Source organism: Lingula anatina, chromosome 5 (genome assembly GCF_051362555.1).
Source record: "Lingula anatina isolate TDL-2025a chromosome 5, LinAna3.0, whole genome shotgun sequence".
Classification (NCBI taxonomy): Eukaryota; Metazoa; Brachiopoda; class Lingulata; order Lingulida; family Lingulidae; genus Lingula; species Lingula anatina.
In genome coordinates this window covers 14,940,732-14,968,078 of record NC_141771.1, presented here as the reverse complement: position 1 = coordinate 14,968,078, position 27,347 = coordinate 14,940,732, and the positions used below count along the sequence as shown (strand labels likewise).

The 27,347-nt window shown below is 35.9% G+C and overlaps 2 protein-coding genes across 4 annotated transcripts; one reads left to right on the top strand and one right to left on the bottom strand.

The window, feature by feature from the left end:
• Positions 1-383: 383 nt before the first annotated feature.
• LOC106152224 (uncharacterized) lies at positions 384-4,640 on the bottom strand. The gene is made up of 3 exons (XM_013525739.2): positions 4,471-4,640; positions 1,817-2,026; positions 384-1,180 (listed from the first exon to the last, which is right to left on the bottom strand). Exons 1-3 carry the CDS (start codon positions 4,535-4,537, stop codon positions 894-896), a joined length of 564 nt encoding a protein of 187 aa, XP_013381193.2. The 5' UTR covers positions 4,538-4,640; the 3' UTR covers positions 384-893.
• Positions 4,641-6,280: 1,640 nt separating this feature from the next.
• LOC106152204 (cytochrome P450 20A1) lies at positions 6,281-20,578 on the top strand. Of its 3 annotated transcripts, XR_015334486.1 has the most exons (14): positions 6,281-7,122; positions 8,225-8,356; positions 8,638-8,696; positions 9,182-9,351; positions 9,693-9,838; positions 10,237-10,404; positions 10,763-10,841; positions 11,164-11,340; positions 12,127-12,250; positions 12,613-12,727; positions 13,316-13,380; positions 18,366-18,521; positions 18,749-19,409; positions 19,664-20,577. XR_015334486.1 is itself a non-coding variant. In XM_087012971.1 (13 exons), exons 1-12 carry the CDS (start codon positions 7,090-7,092, stop codon positions 18,484-18,486), a joined length of 1,389 nt encoding a protein of 462 aa, XP_086869097.1. In that variant the 5' UTR covers positions 6,281-7,089; the 3' UTR covers positions 18,487-18,521; positions 18,749-20,578. The 3 variants fall into 3 exon arrangements, 2 of the variants coding, with proteins under 2 accessions (XP_086869097.1, XP_013381170.2); XM_087012971.1 differs by having other exon boundaries at positions 18,749-20,578; XM_013525716.2 differs by lacking the exon at positions 8,225-8,356 and having other exon boundaries at positions 18,749-20,578.
• The last annotated feature ends 6,769 nt before the right edge of the window (positions 20,579-27,347 follow it).

Below are 27,347 nucleotides of genomic sequence, written 5' to 3'. Positions count from 1 at the left end.
GCATTATCCCACGCACGACATCTTCTCTGTAAAAACTCTCATCTGTAACCAACACTGAGATTGCCTTAGAGAAGCTTAGACCGTTTTATCTTTTCCGTGATTGTTATTGTGAAGCGTCACATGATACATGCAATAAACTGCAGTTAAGGTCTGATTGCGGTTTACAAAAAGTGGATTTAAAGTAATGCGTTTACTGGTAGAGTTACTACAAAAAAATAATAATCACATGAAAACTGCACGTGCCAAACTAAAATTGTGGCCAGGGATATGAGAATGTAAAATCGGAATAAGCAATTGCGCTATTAGGGACGGTAAGTGACCGGTGCGACGTTATATAGACATTTTAATGCCACGAATACAGCATACACACAAAAACAGGCATGTAGATGTGAACATTTAATATCTTCCAATTGTTTCAACACTCGTAGATTCTCAAAGATAACTTAAATGACGAAAATTATTTGCAAAGCCCCCTTTTTACTGTATCTCCTATTCCACATCAGGTTTAAATATATTCAGTCACTAATTGGGTATTTCCTCTTTAAAACATAGATATTAAGGCTTCTGTTTGGGCTGTTCAACCCATTCTGTCACAAAACGTGTCCTCATTTGGGAAAACTTCTAACTGGTGATCTTTTTATTCATTTATTTCGGATAACTTAAAGATCTAGTTGTAGTCTTTTTTCTGTATTATCCGTATTACTAACGAATACTAACACAAAACATCACGCATTTCTGGCATTTAAAAGCTGTCATCGTACCGCTCCTTAGCAAGCGCAGGCAAACACATAATAATAATAATATGTACTGACGTATTTCCCTTTTAAATTTGTCATACTTGTCATCATTATATTTCACACAATCGTTATTCATAATCATTTTATGGCTTGGGATCAGGCTAAAAACACTGACACTGCGACAATGACGCCAATCACATAATGGATCACGTGACCCGTCACGTGATGTCCGCTGTTACATTTGTCTCCTTTACAATAGCATGTTGTTCCTTTCAAGTCGTATTCCTGGACTTCTTCTTTTTTGCCAATAACTGAGTCTGTAATCCTTCGGTCCTCGTGTTTGTATTCATAATTTATGCATTCCTCTCGTGTTCGGCTGAACCCGGGGGTCTCCGGACCGACTCGGGGACATCCACGGATAACCACTTTTCGCTGCGAACGGTCTAAAAGAACGTTGGAAAATGATTTATTAATGCATTAGCATTAGCCCAATATTAATATAATTATGTTTTCACTTCTATGCTAAGTTTTTAATTTTTTCTTTTCATTTCAAGATAGAAAACGTCCAGTTCACTCATCAATGAATGGATTTTTGAGAACCCTGTCAGAGCATGCGTGCATCCATCACCTTACATTCCTAAATCTAAACTCAAGAGTGTACATTCAACATTCAGTTAAACTTTAAACCCTTATATATGCACACTAGCAAAATTGACATAAATATAAATTAACATTCGCACTTATGATTAGATTGTGTTACTGTTTATGATAAGGTATGTTTAAAAACGTATCCTGCACTATTTTTTGCACGCCTGTGACGTGTGAATTTGCTTATAAAATATTTTCACCCCAAATGTAAAGATGACTAAGAAATCTGGGTCTCTCTATTGTACACTTTCCAGCACACGCACGCACGCTCACACACATGCACTTTACATCTCTCTCTCTCTCTCTCTCTCTCTCTCTCTCATATTGATACACATAACCGTGCAGGCGATTTTTGCTGGAAACAATTGTTTACTACTGCCAATAACATTTGTTAATTTAGTAACACGGTGTATATTACATGATATACCTACCCTGCATGTCCTCTCCGACAATTTTCATGCACATGTTGTGTCCTTTACATGGTTTCACAAATTTTATATATTTCTCTGGGTCACTTATGTTCACATTAAACGTGTCCTCACACTCCCTTTCCTTGAGCGAGTGGCATGTGATACAAGAGAATACTGGCTCGCTTTGTTTCTCGGCCTCTTGCTGCCCTGGCTGTGTGTCTTGTGCGCCACCTATTATAATGAAAGCAAACAATATGTAACGCTCCGTTTGTGAATTCAAAAAATATATTTGATTTACCATGTTACTGTTTTTGTTTCAAATGAATCTACTGAATCTACGGTTACAGCAGATAAGGGGTTATTGTATGTCAACTTGGGATTTTGTACTTAAAGCGATTCAAGATTGTTGCACCAAAATTAATTTTCCTCAAGAACAAAAAAAAATGCAATTAATTTCTATTCCCGGATCATACAGTGAAGCTCGACCCGCCCCTATATCGCATGTTCTGTATCAATTTTCATTACATAATTCTGATTTAAAAATGACCCCCGTCTCATTAAGACCACCACGTTTTTCTGAATATGCAGAAGGAAATCTCCACATCATGTTCTTCTAATTAAGGAGTTTTAATCATTTTATAGGTCTAAATTGGGAATAATAAGAACCTTTGTAACATATTTAGGCATAAAATTGACCTAGTGGTTTTATAATACACACAATATAATTTGAATATAAGTTTGAGTATTGATTTATATTTGATAATATAATGATAATAAAACCTATGTTATACACCATCAAAACAAACCGCACATACTTCAAAGACTAATTAATGTAGAAGATGAGAAGGTAAATGTTGAAAATAGTTAACTAGACATTTCAATATTTCAAAATGGAACGAGAAATACCACATTATTCTGGTTTTTAATAAGATAACAAATAATAACACGATCACAGGATAACGTATATTATACATGGCGGGCATTTTTCCTATCTGAAGTATGCATTTTCATGAGTGCAATTTGAATTTTCTGTTTGTGTGCCCTATCGCTCCCTGTGATTGTAGGCCTATGTGAATGCCAACATGTACCTTATAAATGAAACCCTGTCTACATTTAAGTTCACAAGTGCTCTAAAAGGCGTGATGATTATATACAGTGATAATATTCAACAACACCACAATTGCCCCTCGACGAGGTATATGGTGATAAGTATCACCTTTATGGTGTTGAGGACATTTAGCATAATTCCATTCCCCCGTCATTGATCTAAAATTCTAATTAGCGGAGATAGGTATCATGAAGAGGATAAGGAAGTAAAATTACGTGTTTTAATGAACGTCTTGTTTTTGAGCATTTTTGACAGAAGTTTGATTTTGTATTTTGAAATAATGATCTACTATAGTATTTGTTATTGGTATGAGTGGAGATGTAACACAAACTTATGACGAACAGTGGCTTGCCGTATCGGAACATGTCTCACGTCCATAGTTCACTAAGCCATTAAGTAAAGCACTAGTACTGAATCGAAATGTAAAAAGTAATGACACATATAAGCAAGCACATGTGCTGGTATAAAGAAAAATATTATCAAAATGCACTAATCGCTGTACGGTACTGTACGGTCATTGTAGGCTATTCAAAACAAGCTTGGGTTTTCATTTTCTCTGTAAATCATTGCCGACGATTTTTTTTTTCATTGGTTATGTGCTTGTGCTTCGGGTTTGTGAGTTCATGCGTTTGGGTCGCTGTTCGTGTACGTTCTCGCCTCCACGTGTGTGCATCTGTGCCATGGATCTACGCTTTCAAATTTCCCCTATGCATTATGTATACCTTTTACCCCCTTAAACTATACTGTGTAGTCCATCTTGCTTACATGTTCACCAGTTGTAACATACAGTGTTGCAAATATTTATGCACAGGGACACGTTTAACATTTAACTTAAAATCTTTTTGGAGCTGAGGTATTGAAGAAAAATTATAATTAAGCCGTGTACAGGTAGATAAATTTCAAGTAAGTGTGCTAGACTAATCTTAACCACCCCACAACCCTCCCCTTTAACAGCCTCGTAAAGAAGTTGATAATAGCATGCATAAGTCCCTGATGCATATCATGATTCAGATTTTAATGTAGACAGGTCCATTGTTCCTGATGCGTGACGCACAGTATTAACCTTTCAAAATGGCGACGAACAGACAAGAGGTACCACTGTATTCCATTGGCAATAGAAGTAGATGGCATCATAGAATATATTGTGTTTAAGTTTAGGTTCAGACTGTTTGAAAGGAACTCAATGGATTTAATGTATAAATGATGAGTTTTTTCTTTCTAAGTTATGATTTTAGTGCCTTTTTAAAATTTTGGAATATATAAGGCATCGACCTATAATGTCATACCGTCCCTTAACACGTAGGTGAGGATTGTTAAAAAGTTACATATAATTGCGAGTGCCACTCCTCAAATTTCAATAACGAACACGTTTAGTATCAAAGGATTCGTCTGAATAATCTCTGTCTACAGATGTCTTACCAGTAGGTAAACGTATTCCTCCACAAGCTTATGATATCCTTTACGTTCAAGACGAAAGCTTTTTTAACCACTTCAATGAAATAAGTTTCTTAAGACACGAGGTTAAGGCAACACAATTCAAAACAATTCAACAAAAATATAAACTTACCAAACTGAAGGAGGCAGAGTAAAGATACAAGGAGAACCGCGACCTCCGTCCGTCCTATTCCAGCCATCTTTGTGTTGTGAAGTTAAAATAAAATGTTCTTTGCTGAATTAATTTCGTGGCACTGGTAAATTTCGGGGAGAAGGGGGGAGAAAGCATAATCGGAAATTACTGACGTACCACTTCATATCTGTCTAATTATGTCTTGCCTATCAACAATATCCCTTATGTTTATCGGCATTCTTGTTTTTAACCAAATTTTAGGTAGGTTATTATTTTGATCTGATAAGTAATGGTTACCAACGTATTCACATATTAAAATACAAACACACAGGATTTAAGTAATAGCTCTTAATTTTTATTTTTTCGAATACGCATTTTCTTGTCTGTTATATCCTGTAGCCCATCCTTTGATCATGCACATATTTATCAAGAATCATGATGTAATTATTTCTGTTTATTTATTTATTTATTTATTTATTTATTCGTTTGTTGATTTATTCATTTAATAATTTAAAACGAAATGTTTTTATCACAGAAAATTTTAATAGGACAAACGGTTGACATACCTGCTCTTTCGTCTTTTTCTCCCGTTAAAACAAGACCACCCTTTTAGTCACCGTAGCGTGCTCAATACGACGTTTTATCTATGACTACAGTCTCGGGTGCCTAATAATGTCATGTGGTTTATCTTACATACTTCCACACAAGGCAAGACTGTGACGTTTTATTATCTCCTATTTTCTGGTATACAAAATACTTCTGTGTATAATTAGCGGCGGTTAAGTCTGTGGACCATTGTGCAGCGCACGAGTACGCATTAATAAACGCTTAGTCTAAAACTTTACTTTTTTGTTTTAACTGTGCTTCTCGTAAAATATGAGGTTCCCATTGATGGCTCTATTGTCTTATATTATGTACCGAAAGCAATATCACAGGCTAAAAGCGATACGAATACTCTATGGAGGCGATTCTTCGCCCAGTTTCAATGTAGCTGAAGTGTTGAGGTGTTGGGATACTGGAGATTGGAGATACTCAGTACAAGGGGCGGATGGATTCTCAGCCGGACTTAATTGGCCAATAACTTTGTACTACCATGTTCACTTTCAGCTTGTGTAAAATCTCAGCAGAATAAACTGTTTGGCATCCCTTATAAATGAAAATAAATTGTTCATAGCATACAGAAGTGTCTGCAGTTAACTAGTGCAGAATATGAACAAGAAGAAGCGAGAGTTACTTTAATGTAAACGCATAGTCCTTGGGCCTTTTTAATGGGGGTCTATGCGTATAGAACACAACAGCTGCAATAGAACAGGAATCAAATGTGCGGAAAGCTCGCTTTTGAGATAAACAAAATGGCGAAATTGACAAAACTTGCCAACATTTACTTTGTTTGTTGAGGTAACTTAGCCGATACAACTTCGCGTTTTGACCGACAGAAAGTGAGAAAAAGAGACTTAACAAAGGAAGACCACAAACGACCAAGCTATTTCATAAAGTTTACAGCGTGGTAAACATCTAAAGATTTCTTTGTTATTTTTTTCTTGGGTAAGTCCTTAGTGATGATAGATTAGATATAAAATTCAATGTAACGAAAAGCCTTTTAATTGATATTATGGAGAATATAAAGTCTTAAACACGCCAAAAACGACTGAGCGCCCTCGTTCATATAACGACGTTTTTTCCCTGTGCTTATTGCGACTGTTGAGACGAAGGTGCGAGGTAGCATTCAGAAGTAATTTTTTCAGCCCACATTCTGGACACCTTTCATTATACCGAAGGAACATTCATTTTTTTTTTTTTTTTTTTTTTTTGCCTATTTAAAATGGTTGTTTTATAATAATATTTACATTGGTAACCATTCAAAATGTTCAGGAGGTTGATGACAGATATATCATACCGCTATGAAGAATAATTTGGCACAGTTCGTAGGTGTATAATTTTTCATTAAAACAGCTATATTTGTGGAAATCAAACATTGTGCCTTATTATACATTAATAATCTTTTTCCATTCACAATTATAATATTCTCATTTTTCCTCACACGCATATAGCCTTTAAGCTGCCAGTGCCGTGTAACGACCCACAGAGTCGACAGGGCTATAACCTGAATTGCAGGTCGGTGTCGACTGATATTTTTATTGAATTGGTGGCCTGTATTCCACCTCATGGCAAAAGAGGACAGGCGTTACAGGGATGGTAGTCCTCTAGGAACCGTAGTCCGCTCCTCATTACTTTATACAGGTGAAATTCGTCCCCTATACTAAATTCCATACTCCGACTTGCCCTGACTTGCACTATAACCATATGGGACCCCAGATTTCCATTACTAGAACTACTATCCCTGTCACACCTGAGCTTCGACGCACCTTCTATTTAGCTTATATCAAACCTTTTATGTATGGAATGATGAAGCCAAGACACAAGCCGAAAATGAAGCCGCACTAAATGCCAGAGAAGGATATGCATTAAGACATTTTATAACCGACTGCTGTACAGCCTTTGGATAGGATAGACAGGTTATTCGTGCTGATGTAGTTTAATTGCTATTAATTGTTTAAAACCTTTCATGTTGTTGCCTGGATCGTTTCTCTGTGACTTTCAAGTACGGTCTCCGTTTACATGTCATTGAGCTCAGCGACAGACAACAGAAACGTGAGTAGAAAAACCATAAGTGACTGTTGAAAGGGTGTATTGTTAATACTGTTCATATACTGCACAACATTTAAACTTCATGTAGTGCATGAGATTTTCGTAAATACTTGTGAACCAAATTAGCAGTGAAGACTACCTTTTCTGTATAGAAAATAGATTGCTTAGATGTTTCTTATCACATACCGATAAGGTGTCCATTTTTGTCATCATGTTGATTTTTCCAATTATCTAACACGAGTGCATATTGTTGTACTTAAGGGGACATATCGGCTACAAATATGTTCGTTTCGCTTAACAGGTAGTTCCTTATTATTTATTTATTTATTTATTTATTTATTTTTCTTTTTGCTTAAAACAATATTTTGTAAAGTTAATGACTGATGCCTTCAGTAATAGCAGGTAATAATTAAAGAGGAATCAAATAAGTAAAAGGACGCGGAGTTATTGAGAGTAAGTTTAACTTCTGAAAGAGTCAACAAGTGTGGAAACTGTTTTAGTGTAAAGAAAAGATGATAGAGGTCAAAGTGAGACATAATTTTATTTGATTGTTTAATTTCGCAGTAGGATTGCAATTTTCTGTCACGTGTATACAACATGAAAATGGATAATTTCTGATAATCACGCCATAAACAATCGAAGGAAAAACAATAAAAGGCGTGAACAGTATGGAAAAATAGAGTATAAATACTTGCGAATTTGTATGAGGAGTGAGTTGGTAAATAAATATTTGAATGTTCCAGAACGTCTTTGTCGTCACTATAATAAATAATTAGTCGTTAAACGGACCAGAAACTTGCAAAAAGATATTTTCCTGCCACAAATTGGACAATTGAGATACTATGAAAAAACTTACCGATACCTCCTGAGATCACGTCCATAGTTGTCTCTTTTCTTTTTGCATTTTTCCTTTTAAAGAAAACGCTTGATAGTTTTAGTTAAAGATTCACGATCTTGTTGTAGCTTTGACATATTTCACGTGTTCACATGTTCGTGTTCGTGTTAGTTAAACATTTCTTATAGGATTAAATGTCTGTTGCTGAAGGTTACACACAACTTTCATTGTAATGTGGACTACTACCTGTATCACCTTTACTTATTGCAGCTGTTTGTCAAGGTGACTCAGCACGCTTTCAAGCATAGATTTATCAAGATAGAAAAGATGTACCTTTTGCTGCTGTGCATCGTTGTGGTAGCCTCTGTATTACTCGTGCTACTGCCAATGATTAAAACGAAGGTAAGAGGTGTTTTTGTAGCTGCACATACAGGCTGGTCCATAAAAACGACCTTATTTACTTTCCATCTCATATTTTATGTATAATGTTAACATAGCATTGTCAGCGTTGAAACATATTAGACAATTAGTTGATATACTGGTATCTCTCTCCCTCCGCCAACACCGAAATGCATTTAGCAATAAATGGAGGCTTTTTTTGCATTATTATTTACGATGAAAGGTAATCACATGGGGTGTAGAAATTGCATCTGACACGCAGCCTTACTATTGTTTCTGTTCAGTTCTTAGTCCGCAAAAAATCTGGCAACGACATTCCGGTACTGAAGGCCAAGGACATCAAGTAAGTATCCGGATGTGCAGATTACTTCCCTTGCTAAAACCCCCCATAGATTCCTGCGTGATGCTTCAGGAATCCTGTAGGATCTTGTGGAGGAAAAATCCTATTGGTAGCATTTCCAATGGGGTTTCTTAAAGATATCTTTAAGGACCCAATAAAAGGCCTCGTGAACGATAATTACCGTTTGTGGCTTCATGCGGCGCGTTTGTGAATGCAAACTCAGAATTTACGAATTAATCCGTTATATCATATTGCGAACGTAATAATATTTGGTGAGAGCTAGCTTGAGTAGTATTTTAGTGCTTATTATTGATTTCATTCAAGGCATCGTATGATATACGCTTCAACAGAAAAGTCATCTTTTCTTAATGAAACGTTCGAAGACTGGGTTATTCTGGATATATTATATATGGCGGTAGATTCGGCTACAAAGCATACACATGTACACAAGTTGTCGTTTGTAAAAAGCTTTGGTATTTTCATTTCAGACATGGAAACCTAGATCTGGTTAAAAAGCATGGAAGTCTCCATGAGTTCCTTATGTGGCTACACCAGCAGTATGGACCTATAGCAAAGTTCTGGTTTGGAGAACAAATTGTAGTCAGCATTGCCTCTCCTCAACTGTTTAAAGAGACCTCGCGTATGTTCGATAGACCAGGTGAAAGAAGTTTTGGTTGGTTTTGCTCATTTACTGTTCAAATCAAATTTAGCTATTGTAATCGATTATACATGTATGTGCATGAGTTAATTTCTTTACGTTTTACCTATAGTCGAAACATTTTTAATTTTTCCTTTAAGAAAAATATATGGCAGCACTTAGCTATATAATAATAATAATAATAATAATAATAATAATAATAATAATAATAATAAAGGTGATAATTATGATTATAAACAAAAAACCAGTAATAATCATGATAAGTTATTCTTCATCTGACTACATTGAACTTTGTAATGTATTTTCTTTTACGTAAATGTGATCCAAACATCTGTTTCCAGAGGTTTTGTTGAGTATCTTCAAGCCCTTGGTCACTGAACACGCTATCCCATATGCCAACAAAGAAGACGGAAAATGGAGGAGGAACACTTACGATCCTAGCTACAGTCATGGAAGTGTGATGAGATGTATAGAAAAATTCCAAACGGTTATTCATTTTAATTTATTATATATAATCTGATCCTTTCCAAATGTCAGAAACGTTAAAATACAGTACGCCCACAGATTTGAATTCCTATTGAATTAGTCAGTTTGTGCTTTTTAAATTCAATGCGATGCCACTGGCGATCTTTAGAATAGATGTAATTGCATTTTGAGGTAATAAGAAGTGTTTCAAATACGTTAAATTATTTTTCATTGCATTTAAAAAGAGAATTTGCGAATAATTCTTCTTTTTTATTCTCTAAATCTCTATATTATATATCTTGCTGCAGCAGATAGTTAACTATGACAAGAATGACAAGAATCTTGAAAAATTATAATTGTCTAGGATTTATTTTATTTATTATTATTAATATTTTGATCTGAGTATTTCAATTATCACAGCTTGCCGAGGAATTGTTGGAGAAATGGTCTCAAACACCACGTGATGAGCATATCCCTTGCCGCCAGGAGGCTTTATTGTTCACGTTGAAGGCCATAACACAGACTTCACTTGGAGACTACTTTTTGGATGAGGAGCAGATCACACAATTTTGGAAGGCATATGATGTAGTAAGTTTAAATCGACTCTTTTAGTGCATTCAGAATAATTTGATCCGCGGACCAAATATGGTCGACCCACTTAAAAGCTTGCCGAGTCATTAACTAATAAATGCTGTATAGATTTCCCACGGGAATTACGCGGTAGGCTTTCAAGTGGGTCGCTCATATTTGATCTGCGGATCTGATCATCTCTGATTGTGAATCCGGGCTTTTGGCATTTGGAATCGTGTCTAAGAAATGACGCGTGCGGATTCTAACATGAGACTGTATGCATAATTCTAAACGCAAACTTAGGTCGCATAAATTGGACTAGCATATGCACGATGTTCTATTTTGCTTGAAAATGAAAGATCTAATATTCTTACAGTGTTGGTACGATATGGAAGAGAGACTTGGAGGAGATATTCCAAAGCCTGGGAGTGAGCGTGAAAGGAAGTTTAACAATGGTGGGAAAAGGTTTTATTTCACTCAGACTTGATTCTTTTCATTCATTCTTTTCACGTGTAGCCGTTCAAAGAAATTATGAAAGTGTCATCCTTTAAAGAAATCATATAATATTGTTATTTCATTTCTTCTCAGTTATTGTTATGTGTACTGTGTACAGTTTTAAGATTTTCGACTAATATTACATGTACCTGTACTTCTTATGCTAAAGGATTGGATATTCCCATAAGCACTTCGATTGTTATATTAAGAAAATGTGTAATTTTACTGTACATAATCCGTTTTACGCCCGCTCGACTTCCAGAATTTTTTTTCTTTTTACAGCGAATAAATATATGAAAGATACATTAGCAGCTGCGATTGACTATAGGCAGAAGAATCCGACCACCGAGAAACGAGAGATGTTAATTGACGTCCTGATTGAGAACAATATCCCAGATGACATGCTAAGGGGAGAGCTAATGAGCTTCATCGTTGGTGGTTTCCATTCATCAGGAAATTGTAGGTATATGACCGTATTAACTAGCTCTGCTTAACCATTTTATGAATTATTAAAACCATCACAACCGTGTACGCCTGTTCAATTTTAATTTATAAAATTAATATCTTGAAAACCTTCAACTGAGGTTAAGGATTACCGTACTATTTCATACGAGCCGTGCCTTTATTCAGATATGGAAAAACAGGGACGCAAACATCCTGTCCAGGCTTTTCACTCCCAAGGAATATCGGCAGCTTGATCAAAATTTTTTCTAGGGAAAAGGCGGAGACGCAAAAATGACTTATGTTAATCAAATACAGTAGCGCAATTACATTATAATATGTACAGTGTGCGGATGGAAGAAAATCGTTTGGTTTTGTCTCGATTCGCTACTTATACTTTGGGTTAGATATACCGGTACTTTGGGGGGGGGGGGGGAGGGGGGCAACTGCAAAAAAAGCTAAAAGAGGGCACTGATAGGTCTTAACTAACCTTTGTTATCATTTAAACCTCCTTTACACTGAACGGCGTTCTTTCTGCGTCTTTTGTGCCACCATGAAATGGTATCCCTGTGGTCGTAGAATGGAGCCACAAGCATCGCTTTGGTTGCAAAATGAATGCTCAATGATCGGCCAGTTGTCGACAGGTAAATAATTATTTTTACTCTCAAACGAGACCGTACTACATGACAGAGAAAGGACGCCGTCCAGTGTAAAGGGGGCTTTAGAGAATTCCAAACGATAGTATTGCCTTAATCACCAAACCCATGCGACCAACTGAAAACTAAACTGTTTATAACGTTTCAGTGTTAGTGTGGGCCCTCCACTTCATCTCTGTATATCCTGTCGTTCAGGAGAAAATGTACCAAGAAGTAAAAGCCGTACTGGGTGACACAGGCAAGGTTACACCGGTTAACATTGCAAAGTTGGTGTAAGTGCTTGTATAAAATTCACTTACTTGGTGCTGGTCTTGTTACTGTTTGTAAATGTGGTAACAATGTGTAATAATTTCTAGTTATGTATATGGCCACTTTACGCATCCAACCATTTATATATTTATTTATCTATTTATTTCTTTAGTTATTTTATTATTTCATTAATTATTTTAGTATATTTTGCAATTGTTTTATTTTAAGAAGACCTGTTTTTCTCATTTCGAACTAATCCTTACCTTTGCACTTACTCTGAAAGAAGCACATTCTGCATCGTTACTTTACCTTACACAAGTATTAAACCGTAAAAGAAAATTCCACAACTGAGACTTCATATTTCATCTGTTAATTCACGTACCAGGTACACCCGTCAGGTAATGGACGAAACGCTGCGCGTGGCGGTGGTTTCACCTTATGCTGGCCGCTATGACGATGAAAAAGACGTCACACTGGGAGGTTACGTCATACCAACTGGAGTAAGTGAGAGACGTCATTATGCATGGAAATATGAATAGCAAACGCCATTTTGTTTGTCTGTTTACATGACATAGATGGTGATTCTTCATAAAATATGTGAAGTCTCAATCATATTTGCCATACATGTATGAAAGAATACGATTTTCCGACTTTTGTCGACTTTGTAAATGTCCACGGGCCACCGTGGGAATGTTTACATTTTAATTTTTTTTTTTTTTTTTTTTTTTTTTTGGTATTCATGGCTGTATTGACTGTCTTTAAGTGCTGGTCGCATGTTCACACTGGCACCGGAGATAACAACTTTAACTTCAGAGCAGCTTGTTCGGTCCCGTTTTTCTTTTTTCTTTATTTATTCTAATCTTATTTTATTCTATTTTTATGCTTATGTTTATCATTTTTAATTGTATTTCCTTGTTATTTCTTAGAGCTCCTAATTCAATCTAATTTGGTTAATAAGAAAGGATGGACTTCTATGAAATCCGTTTACTGTTACTGCGGTTCGAGTGTATATTGTTTATAAAATAACGTCTGATTTATAGCAATAATATATAAAATACTTCGTGACAAATTGTTAATTAAATTTCTAGACTCCCATTATCCATGCGTTGGGTGTAGTACTAAATGATCCAGTTTGGTGGCCAAATCCCAAGAAGTAAGTAATTTTAGAATAACAATTTATATGGAAACATATGATATGTCGTGCGTTTATTTTGGAACAAGGCGAAGACTAGTTTAAACTAGTATGATGAAATTAAGAGAATACCGACATATCGATGAGCTCCATCTAGATATTAAATTTGTCAGAGTCAGAATTCATAACTGTCGTTCACTTTTCAAATTACATTTAAAGCGATTGAGTTATCGAAGTTCCACTTATCGAAGCTCCACTTTGAGACATCAGGTCTGGCCTTTTCTGATTTAGATATACTTATAGTATAATTTATTCAGTTTTTCAAGGCCTCCGGCCCATGGTACATAATAATAATGATAATAATAATAATAATAATAATAATAATAACAGTAAAGTCCGTGAGAAGTAGGGGAGAGCGGGGTTGGTTGGAACAGTTTTCACGTTTTTTGCGATATCTCAGCAGTCAAAGCTTTGGGGACAAAAATAAAAAATATGATAGGGGAAAATTATATGCCGCACTCATCTATGAAATAAAACATCAAGTAGGTCTTTTTATTTTAGAGTTATAAATGCTCAAAGTTGCCTCCTAAAACGTTCCATCTCACCCCACCCGCGGGGTCAGTTGGAACAGGCAGTGGGGTGAGTTGGAACAAGAGGGCGAGTTGGAACGCTTGCATATAAATTCAAAGTATAATTCATTTTAAGAGTAGGATTATCTATATTAATTTCCCAACAAGTAAGTGTTACTTTGTATTCGTATCTCCATAGTTTGTGAGCATTTTTTACGTTTACAATTTGCTTTCAAATAGTCTTTTCGATGTATAAACCATATCCAGTTACACTTCATTTCATAATGATAACAAAAGTGGTGTAGTTTAAGAGAAAAGAAATTGAACTCATATATCTCAACCTATTAACAACAGTATGTTAGACCTACAAATGAAAACTGTATCTCTTTCAACTCAACAACTCAGAATCAAAATCGCAGTTCTGACATATGTACACTCGGTCACCCTTACAGTCTTCATGTGACCACTTTAGACAAACAATGCATTTAACCCATTTCTCTTTTGGTCGGCTGTTAATGAACGGCTCCCCACAAACCAGACATGGCCACTCTTCTTCTGACACAGAATCGCTGGTCATCTTTAATTTCCTTTTTCTTGATTTTCTCTATCGACTAGAAATCTTTAACTGTTTTTTATTTTTGTTGCGCTTGTCCTTTTTAATTTTGTTGGGCTTGGCCTTTTCTTTTTCGAGTAGCTCATTTTCAGGTGTGTCAGTTAGAACTGCACTGCATAGTTTTCTTCTTTTAATCTTTGGACTGCGACGGTGAGCCTCTGGACTTGAGCTGTTTTGGGGTTTTCTTAAGTGCGCTTTAGTGTGTTGTAGCACCTCTTCCGGTGAGGGCAACTGAGATTTCAACTGAATCTTTGCCTAAGTTACGAGGTGAATGTTTGTCTTTTCTGGCGGATTTTGTACCCTCGTTCACTAAACATTGACAGCAACCCCCAATCCATTACACAAAGCATTTAAAACAATATCGGCAGAATTGGTGTTGTATAGTTTATCCATAACATAGGCTCTCAGCTAGAATATTTTCATTTTGCCGCGAAAAGCAGAGTGATAATCGACATTTCCTTCCACATTTAAAAGCAATTTATCGCAAAAAGCAACAGTGGGCATGCAGACCCCTATTCGACCAAACAGCTAGCAACTGCATTTAACAAGCAGTGACCATCCCCCCTTGTATCTTCTAAACGCATGTACATTCCGGCATCATGGAGATGTTCTATCAGCTAGATTCCGTCTCCAGTTGGAGTTGTACTGGGTTACTACGTTACTACTCTCTTCAGAGTTGAAATTAAAATATTTAGAGAGGTTTAAAAAAATGAAAAACACCGTGCGGGGTGGGTTGGAACACCCCTGACAGTGTTCCAACTGGCCCCATGTCAAATGTTCCGACCAGCCCCCATGACGTCATGGCCTACTTATGACACTGTATTTCTTAAACACGTGGGAAGTGTTTAAAAAAAACGACAGCTTTTTGAACATCAAGGTGGTCCTAAACGCTATGCACAATTTCAGTGATATAATCCTTATACTTTAGTTTACAGCACGATGAATGTCAAAAATATGAAAACTTACTTCGAGTAGCAAAAATAAGTTTTTTTCGCATAAAACTTTTACTGCATTTTCAAAACTTCCACAAGTTTACCGGGTGAATGACCATGCCACGTGACATTTTTATGCTGAAGGAGCACATGATCGGTCTTGTGGTTTAAGAAATAAAGCCAATGTTCCAACTTACCCGCGTTCCAACCCACCCCGCTCTCCCCTATTAAGGATTATTAATTTTGTTTTTGTCAGTGATCTAAAATTTCTTTTTTTAATAAAAAAGCATTAAATATATAAGCAGCTAAACTAGATATTAATTTTGTGTTTTTTGTTGTCATTAATCTTAAAAAACTTTCTTTAGTAGGGTTATTCACTGGCAGATATTTTTCTCTTAATTCTGTATATGCTACACATGTCATTAAAAAATGGTATTCGTCTTCAACATCATAAATATTATGTTTTTTACAGATTAAACAGAGTCTATTGCATCTTTCTATACCTTTCCATCTACCGCTCTAAATATTTAGTAGGTGATTTGCACATCTGAATCTTGCTAGTGAGGTTCTGTTTTACATTTTTAACGCTTAATAAGTAACACTCAAGTGTTAACGTACTCTTAAATAATGATTAAGTATCCAGTTTGCTGATCCTACATATATTACTGTGCCATATTTGGCCAGCATTATCTACTAATCTTTCTCTGAAAACTTTAATAAATAAAACGGAATTTCCCACACCCTGAGCCTCCCAGACATATCCAAATCCATATCTGTATAACAGTGTTTTAACATCTGTGGCCCAAGTGTGCCTTCCACTTGAATCTAATTTAAATAGCATATCATATACATGAGCAGGATAGCGATATTCATTCATATGTACAAGCTTTAACCAAATTTAATGCTATTTACCATATAATTGGTATACGATGGATATCTTCCGCATTCGCCTAGTATAGCTTCCGTCACAGTATTTGAACTAACACCTAATAAATATCTACAAAATTTTCTTGGAAGATTTCAATACTTTCTACTGGTTTATGACCCCATATCTCAGCACCATAGAAAAGAATGGGTGTTATCATTATATCAAAAAGAAAGAAAGCTTCCTTAAAGGAAATACATGCTTGTTTCAAATATAACTTAATAACAAATAATGCTTTATTGGCTTGGTTGATTTACCCTGAGTGTCAGAGCAACGTAAAAGCTAGCTTGTTAAATATATACCTTGTGATGGAGTCGCTTTTACTAGCTCTGACGAACAGCGACAATCTGAGGGCGTTCTTCTTCAAAATTTTGCCTGGGGCGCTTCCATATTTGGAAGTCACACGTCACAGCTGTGTCCGCCTGGATCCATATTTGGAAGTCATAAGTCTCGTACGTCACAGGTTTGGCCGCCTGGAGCTGCCTTTCCCGCCTCGCGCTGAAGTTATCTCGTGCAGACGAGACAAGAAGCAAAGTGCCTGACGAAGTTTGAATTGAAAATATCTTGCAGTCGAAGGTCAGTGCCACAATAGAAGCAACATTCTGCTATAAAAACTGATTTTGGTGTAGCCATTGCACAGCCCTTATAGCGGTATCGGGCATACAGTGTAGCTGTCAAATTTGGCACACGGCAAACACGTGTATTGCGCACGTGTACATCTCAGGACTTAATGTTCTTTGATAAGCAAAAATACAAAAACATTGGATATATCTTTTCTGTTCGAAGAATATTATTTATTTTTTCACTTTACATCTTAAATACAGCAAATAAAATTAAATAAAGCAGAATTAAGTCTGTTTTACGTTTCATTTTGGTCTGATGACATTCAACTGCAGATTCACTGCGGAGCAGTTCTACTTGATTGATGGAAGTATAACGTGGCCGCTGGTCACTAGAGCCGGTGTTGTTGATATGGGTTATATATGAAATAAAGATCGAGCTGGCAATACCGGAATCTAGAACCTAGGGTAGGTTGATTTGATGTTGGGTAGTTTTACCCCAACCGAGGAAGGCACCAAAATATGTTCCTAAGTATTTATATGCAGGTACTGCTTCTAATTTTTTGCCCTTGAAAAACTACCTTTCATTTTTCTTTATTTTACCACCTCTCCTAAATACTACTATTTTTGTCTTTTGGACATTTACTAGCATACCATACTGACTGCAATATTTTTCTAATTGATGAATTTGTTTCTGTAACCCCCCAACAATGTCTGAAATGCATACAATGTCATCAGCATAAAGCAAAGACATGAGATTTGGAAACACCTCATTTATGTAAATACCCTGACATCCAGCCTTGTTCAAACTATGATAAAATTCATTTATGAATAATGTAAATAGAAAAGGACTTAACATGCATCCTTGTCGAGTGCCCATGTTACATTTAAAATACTCAGTAAGGCCTAAATTTTTTAGAACACATGATTGCAGTTGGGAATACATAGAGCGTAAAACTGTGACGACATGTCCATTTACACGTTTTTTTTGCAAGTACATACCATAATAATTTGTGTTGAACACTATCGAAAGCGGCTGAGAAATCTATAAAAATACAGTAGCATCTACCTTTTCTTCAACTTAAGTATTTTTGTACGCAACCCTGCAATGTAAAAATGTGATCGACAGTGGAGTAACCAATTTTATAGGCAGCCTGAGCTTCAATCGTTGTATTATTTTCCACTGCCCAATTATTAAATCTGTTTCTCAAAATTTTCATAAATATTTTTCCCATGACATTCAAAAGCGCAATTCCTCTATAATTTGTTGCCACATTTACATTTCCTTTTTTGAACAATGGGTACAGAATGGCATTGCACCAGCTAGAGGGACATTTTCCACTTATTAATACAGTATTATAAAGATTCTGATTTAGAGTATAAATTAGAATTAACGTATTCTCCCAGGTTTGATCCAGATCGTTTCAGCCCGGAGAAAGTGTCAGAGCGGCACCCCTACTCCTTTCAACCGTTTGGTTTTGCCGGCAAGAGGTATGTCCTGGGCACCGTTTCGCTTACGCAGAAGTAGCTACGGCACTGGCGAACATTCTGCTGAGGTTTCAGGTATGCTTAAAATACGCTGTAAAGAACCAAAAAATAAATGATAAATTTGCTTTTTCAGACAAACCCTACAAGGAGATGGTGTGTCGGTTTATCAATATGAAAGGAACTAAGTTCAGTTGTGTTGTCACATAGTACAATTAACTAATTGGAAACCACACATATATGATATACATGTATTTATATATTATTGTAATTTATTCAACTCATCTGTTTTGTCGCGTTTGTAGGTTCATGAGGTCAAAGGTCAGAAGGTCAAGGCCAAGTATGGACTAGTTACAACCCCTGTAGACGAAGCCTGGATAACACTGACTGAGAGAACCTCCAATAATTCAGTTAAATAGATGGAATTAAATTTATTTAAAATAAAACTTCAACCGACATTTGTCAGAGTGACGTTATTAAAATGTATTATGTTAAGTACAAGAGTACTGGAGTACAAATCTGGGAAGCAGCCTTCTTTTTCATTTCAAAATTGACTTTATCCCAACACAAGTACATTTAGTTTATTCATATTGTTCTATTTCCTTGTCAAAGATTGTTAATTTACTCCATCGTCATACAACCCGCAATGTGTAGATCATAAAAGATTTAATGTCAATCGATATGGATTTGATTTTATGTAAGAACCGTCTATCTATATAATTTGATAGGGATGATACTATCCTAATGTTGTTCTTTTTATACTAACCTAAATAATGCATAGTAACCAGAAATAATCATAATATCCTGTGGCGCATCCTTTGATCATGCATATATTTATCAAAAATCATGTAGTAATTATATCAGTTTATTTATTTATTCCTTATCATGGGTCACTAGTCTCACGTTTTACTACGAATATTATACAGATAAATACATGTCCAGCAAGCGAAAAGACAGAAAGAGAGGGTAAGGTTTTTACTCATATATATATATATATACAAGGCTTCCTAACTACTAGGTGCGATAATGATTTTTAGAATATTACACGTAATACGCGTGTTTGTGTGTGTGAATATGTGACACAAAAATCCCTGTACTAGAAACAGATTAAATTTTACAGTCAGGTAGAAACATGAACAAATGTGGAGAAACTTTGCATAGAGGAGGAAGCAACAAAACCTCTTACTAAAAAGAAAAAAAAATACGCTCTTCATCTCCAGCTTTTACTGGTTCGAGACATCATTTGCCTGATATGTGTGTTATATGCAAGAAAAAGGACAAGTGGATAACAGTGAAAATCATAGAGAGAGAGAGATAAGCTGAAGGAAGCTGATGTACTGTAACTGAAGGTATATACAACATAAAGGAAAATGAAACCGTAATCCCTGCATATGTATTATTTATGGTCATGATAATATTACATGATGCTTATTTATTTTGGTGACTTTGTGAGTTTTGATACATTTTTAGAAAATATATTTTCATTGTGATAGCACAAATCAAAATTGAATTCTAATATTTCACATTGAAAACATTTTAATGTGAAAATCTCATGTAAGTGACAATTCAGTTTAGATTTTTAAACCAGGTATATTATATTGGCTTTCTAAATATTTTATGGAGTAGTTAAAGAAATGTTGTACAAAAAGTATTTTGAATTATAATTGTTACTATATGCCAATGGATTTTTAATTTAAATGCGGTACAATATTGAGGCAAATATTTTTTTCATTTCTGTTCTTTTGCTCAAAGGCAACTTGACCAAGACAGCAGAATTAAGGTTGACTCGCTTTTGCTTGAAAATGAAAACTTGAAAGAAAAGCTTCATGATAGAGACAAAAAAAAAACAAACAAAAGAGCTAGAAGGAATTGTGTAAGAAGATATGGAAAGAATTATCGCTAACAGTTTTGGGGAGAAATGTTAAATCACTGATCCTTCCAAAAATGACTCATTTATTTTCCACATTACCAATACCAAATAAATATGTAGACAAAATACAAAAAATGTGCTTTAATTTCTTATGGAATGGAAAAATTGAAAGAGTAAAACGAGATATAATGACACAATCGTGCTCAAATGGAGGTATAAAAGTCCCCGATATTAGAAACTATATTGATTCCCTAAAAATTTCATGGCTCAGGTGAATCATGCACAAAAATTCAATATATATATATATATATATATATATATATATATATATATATATATATATATATTGCAAATGACTGAGTGTTTGTTTGTGAAAGAGGAGTGAGTGAGATCATAAAGCTTTGTATTATTTATTAAGTGTTATCAAGTCTTTTACTATTAGGTAATCAACATATTGTTCCAGTGAATTTACCAATGTAGCAGCCAAAGAAGTTGTCGCAAATGAGCTGTATTATCTTCTTTCTTTGGCCATTTCCGCTTTTGATAATCTCTCTTTGCCAGAGGAAACTCACACCAAGCTACTGTCAATCTGTCAAGATATTGTATATTTAGCATTTAATAGGAGGAAAAGTACCCAGAAGTAACTGGCTCTATCTCTGACAACAAGACACTTGACTGGGTCTTCCCAACTGCTCACATTATTGAAAAATAGCAGCATCATATATTTAACCACTGTAGGCCTAGAGGCCAGTATTGCCTGACTTCAGTTGCTATCCTCCAATGATATACCAGCAGGTTTCATCAGAGGATTTCCCACAATTCTGTTACAATTCTGGGACAATATTGACTTTAAGGAAGAAACTCTCACTCCAGGGGCTGGAACTACCCACAATTCTAAAAGCATAATGATTCAAAGAGAGCAGCTAAATGTGTCACTGCCAAGCCAAGGGCGACAGTCGTTGACGAAAAAGAAAGTCTTTGCGATTACAAGAGACAGTCCTGAATTTAAAACACTTATAAAAATCAACATCAACATGTATAATGCTTAGAATAAGGCATTTTGCTGTGACTTTTTACAATGAGATTTAAATATGAATGGAACTCCCATGCAGTACTTGTAATATATTCTCTTTTCTGTATATGAACATGTAACATAAAGATAAACTCCCAAATACACATATGTTCGTCCTAATTGAATCTTTTATGTGGTTTACTTATTTAACTGGAATGAATTTAGGATGAAAATATTAGAATAAAGCTTCAGTATACATAGAATTATTGCCCCATTGTTTTAGTCCCTTTCCCATATTTTTATTTTATAATAAAATCTTTTCAACAAAGCGTCTGTTTTATCTTATTATATATATTAAATCATTTATAAGCACATGCTCCTAAAAGAATCATTTTAAATAGAACGTCCACTGTCATCCCATCGGTGATTTTTATGCGATGAACGTTGGACTTACTATCGTAGGAAAACGTGAGACTAGTGACCCAGATTATGCAATGGGTGGAATTAGGTCAGCTTGCTTCATGCCATTGCGTCCTATGATTCAACAATGCGTCCTAAGCACCGCCATGTTTTACTTAGTGCGAGTGTTTGAAACTGAACACCGTTTTCTTGTGCAGTTTTCGTGGAAGGAACTCCGCGGATTCCGGTGGCAAAATACTCCATTATATTAGTTATGAATCGACCTTCTAGCCACCTGATGTGGGAGCTAAACAACATCTCCCAGGTTTCAGATAACGGTCTATAAATGCAGTTTAACAACTACAGAAGTTCACAGGTCTGACCTGAATTGCAGGTCTGTGCCGACTGATCTACCAGTAGATATTAATGACCTACATTCCACTTCATGGCTAAAAAGGGCCCGGATATTTGGCAAATGTCAAACCTGTGGTATGGTACAATGAAGACAGGACACAGAGAATCGCACTTAATTGCCAGAGATTAATTAGCAATGAGAAATTATGTAATCGACCGACTGTTCTGCAGTTTAATAGCTATCAGTTGTTTAAGACATTTTACGTTGTTGCACGTATCATCTGTCGGTGACTTTCAAGTACATCAAGGCACTCAGCGACAGACGTTTTAACCGTGAGTAGAAAAAGTGAAGTGAATGATGACAGCGTGTGTTGTTTATATTTTTTAATATCCTGCACAGGGTAGTGCATTAGACAAAACGCACTTCATTTGACTTGTTCATAAATATTTGGAAACCAAATTAACAGTGGAGATTACTTATGTATAATCGTTTTTCTTTTTGATTTTTTTTATCTAAAAATTAGATTACTCACACGCGTTTTGCACCACTTTTGGTATCCAAATTTGTCACCGTGTCTATTTTAACATCTTAAACAAGTACATATGTTTATCTTTGAAGAGACATTTGTTACAACTCTATTTGCACGTTTCGCTTTATTCATTTATTTATTCATATTTATTTTCATTTATTTAATATCTTCTTTGTTTAAGACAGTAATTAGTTGCAAATCTGATTGGATTCTCGCTAGAAAGATATATTTCCCTGCCAAGAATTTGTTAATTGAGATTCTATGAAAAAACCTTACGATACAGGCTTCCGAAGCAACGCCCATGGTTCTTTTTTCTTTGTACATTTTGTTCTTTAATAGTGAACATTTGACCATTTTATCTTGATTCACGATGTGGCTCTATATTTGTTAAGTTAATTGTTATCATATTTCACAGGATTAGTTTATGTGTCTAGATTAACTGGCTCTTACTAAAAATTTTATGCTCATGACTTTCGTGGCTTAGTTTACATTGTACGACTATTATGTCACGTACCTTACCACATTGCAGGTGTATTCCAAGGTGACTCAGCACGCTGCCAAACAAAAGTTTAAAAATAGTGAAGATGTACTTACTACTGCTGTCTGTCGTGCTTGCTGTCTTCGTATTACTCGTGCTCCTACCAATGATTAAAACGAAGGTAAGGTGTGTTTTTAAAGCTGCACAAAAATTTAAGATCAATCATTTATATTCCATGGCTGTAACAATTGTCATGCAGTCAGTAAATGTAGACAGGAATATATACGCGTGGTACACTTCCAAGCCATGTTATGTAATAGCAACTATATAGCAAGTAAAAGTATCATGGATAAGATGATTAAAAGCAAAAAAAAAAAAAAAAAAAAAAAAAAAACTGAACATACTTATAAAAGCAAAATAATAGAATAATACGAAAATAACATAAGCACGGACATTATAGGTTATGTATATAGCATAAAATCACTTCGTATGCATGCAAAATACACGGTGACTTTTATTTGCATTCCATGGAAGAAGAATTTTAAATACACTACATATAGGTTGCTGAGTCTGTATATCTTGATGTTAGTATAAATGCAAATCGCACGGTGTACACTTTCTGGTGCATACTTCTATTTCCCGGTTTATTTTCCTAATGCTAACATAATGTTATCGTTTTATTAACATACATCTATATTAAGATCATATTGATTCAACCAAATTATTTTTGTTACACTAATTGTATATTTATCATGTATATTCTGAGCTTGTAAAAACACCTTGTACTTTCTGTTCACGTTGGAATAAATTGGCTATTAGCGACCTTGACCTTGACCTACTTGCATGAAAGTAGGTCAGTATTTGGGGATTCACATTCGTATTATTGGCCAAAAGGTCTTCATCCACATAGCTTAGGCATAATTGCAATTTCAAATTTTACAAATTTCGTCTTTAAATGCCCCTGTGACCTTAAAAAGTGGGTCAAGGTCACTGTTACTGGGTGTATAGCATATTCTGACCATAGGCTATCTTTGATAATTATTTCAATTTTTTGCGAAAAAAAAACGTGTGGAAAGAAAAATGTCCAAATGACCTTGAAATTGAAGGTCAAGGTCAAATTTGACATTTTTTAGAATTTTAGAAAGAAAAAAATAATAATAACTAGACTGCAACTGGCTTAAGCCAGTGGCGGAGGATTCCCCTGCAAAATCGGTGTGGAAATGCTCTTACAAGGTCATGTGAAGGTCATGGGTTAAATTTGACCCCATATTCTGAAAGGGCATGTGCGAATTGGGGGTGGGTTTCAACAAAACGTCACTTTTAGCCCACTTCAATATTTCTCCATGAAATAGCCGAATGACCTTGAAAATGAGGGTCAAGGTCAAATTTGACATTTGATTTGGGGGTGTTGGGTATATGTTTGGGTAGTTTACTATAGCATGTTATCACAAAAAAATCAGGATTTCATGGAGAAATTAAGTCACTATTTCGGTGAAATTATTAATATTTAAAAATCTATATTAAAAAAACAAATCAGTCAATTGTCAAAATTATTAGCGAGTGCACTGGATAGATATCTAGGGCAACTTTTTACATCATCCTTGTGGCTCTGTCACATCTGGTTTACCCCCTGCCGAGTGTCAACTACTTAGAGCATATCGTGCATAAGTTGACCTTGACCTGACCTACTTTTCCTAAAATTGGGTCACATGATATAAAATTATTGTGTGATCTCACCTATGAAAGGATTTGTCAAAATGTTGAAAATTCTAGGAGATATTGCATTTTGAAATTTACCAAATTTTCAGTTTAAAAGGTTCTGTGACCTTGAAAATTAGGTCAAAGTAAAAAAAAATGGGTGGACCGGAATAATTTTTCATAGGCTATCAGTATGAATTTTTTCAGAATTTTAGAAAGAAATTTTTTGACGAAAAAGAAGAAGAAAAAGAAGAAGAAGAAGAACAACAGCAAAAACAATAGTATTCCCCTATGGGGAATCCTAATAATAATAAGAAGAACAGCAAAAACAATAGTATTCCCCTATGGGGAATCCTAACTAGAATTATTACTCTCGTGAACTTCAATATCCGGTCAATATCCGTCTGAATTGGACTATATTCCAAAACTGCCTCCTTGTCAGAAATATCACCAAAGAGTAAATTTCTTTCTCCTTCGCACTTGTGAAAAATTAGTTTGACTATATACTGGTCCGACGCTCCTTTTTTTGTCAGAAATGGCACTAAAAAGTAGAGGTTTTGCCTTGGGACCTTTTTTCCGCAGCAGTCCCAGCTAGGTGAGGTTCAGCTGAGACGCGCATGGTCAGTGTCGACGGTTGATTAAATATTTTTCAAGCCAGTTGAACGTCCATGACAAGTATTTAGCAAAAACTGATCAAATTGGTCAGACATTGCATAAGAATTTGGGAGGTGACCTCTCTAGAGCGTCACTTTATTCGGTTTCAGGGTGAAATGACAATATATTTGTTCTTGGTATGTATGTCAAATAATACACTGTCACTCTCTCACGATATATGCCATGAACCCCTCTCGCTTACGCTCGAGGTGTTACGGCATATATCGCTCGGGTAACAGTGTATTATCTCACACATAATGTAACATTGCAGGTCGTGAGCCGTGAACGTGCTGGCATCTTTCAAACATAGAAATATAGTTAAAAGCTTTGAGATTGTTTGCGGGACTCTCGAGATTGAAAAAGAATGCTGTGATTTCCTTGGATATGTTTCTTTCACGTCTGTATGACGGAATGATTAGATGCATCAGTTTTTTTTTTTTTTTTAATATATGATAAAATAACTGATCGTAACAGCTTTAGCTTGCATGTTGAGAGGCGTCTCACCTCAGCGTGGTGTGGAAAGAGGCGTCTCACCTCTGTATGATTTTGACCAAAAAAGAATATGGTTGTACGGATGACATACAGCCTGGTGGGGGGAGGGGGTGGACTGGTTGCAAAAAGCGTTTTTCGGTCAACAAGTGACCTTCATCAGATGCAGAGTCCGAGTGATAGTCAGTGCTGTATTCAGAATAGTGGTTTTCACAAGGGAAAAAACCAAATTCCCATCAAAGGTGTCTCGCCTTTGTGAGTGTGTGTCTGCTTGTGTAGATTTTAAATGTACTGATGTGCGAGGACGTCTCGTCCTGACAAAGGTGTCTCGCCTTTGTATGTGTGTATCTGCTAGGCAGATCACAGTGAGAGAGTACGTTCACAATTGTCTCGCTTGTGACGATTTAGTAAATCCACAAAGGTATCTCGCTTTTGTGGTTGTGTTGCTTGGCGATAATATAGCGGCACAGTAAGGTGGTGAGAAAAGTCACCTGCGTGTCACTGTTGTGAGCAAGGGAGATCAGACAACGACGTGTTGATTGCTCAATAGTCGAGGTAGTTGTTGTGTTTGGGGGTGGTCTGCTCATGCCTTGGTTAAACTACCTCTTATCAAAATAACACGATCCAAGGCTGGGCCCCTGGGGACGTGTGTTTTGACAGCGCCCCTAGTTAAAAGCTTTGAGATCGTTTGCGGGACGCTCGAGATTGAAAAAGAATGTCGTGATTTCCTTGGATATGTTTCTTTTGCGTCTATGTGGCGGAATAAATAGATGTATCAATTTTTTATATATATTTTATCTGATAAATTTACTGTTCGTAGCCGTGTACAGTGTACTACTTTTAGCTTGCGTGTTGAGAGGCGTCTCACTTTAGCGTGGTGTGGAAAGAGGCGTCTCACCCCTGTATGATTTTGACCAAAAAAGAGAATGGTTGTACGGGTGACGTACAGCTTGGTGGGTGGAGGGGGTGGACCGGTTGCAGAAAGCACTTTTCGGTCAGACTCCTCACAATACACAAGCTTAAAGTTGTACACTGTACACTACTACGAACAGCTATTTTATCAGATAAAATATAAAAATCTGATCATTCCGTCACACAGACGTGAAAGAAATATATCCAAGGAAATCACGACATTCTTTTTCAATCTCGAGCGTCCCGCAAACAATCTCAAAGCTTTCAATAGGGGCGCTGTCAAAACACACGTCCCCAGGGGCCCAGCCTTGGATAGTGTTATTTTGATAAGAGGCATGAACCGACCACCCCAAACAACATTCCGCAACAATGATCAGTGATTATATTCCCCGATATAATCATAATGACAGTACGAGTAGCTTGACACTACCGGTAACTGGCTTCATTATTGACAACAAAATGTTGATCACAAGGGATGTAGAAATTTCATCTGACACGAAGCCTTACA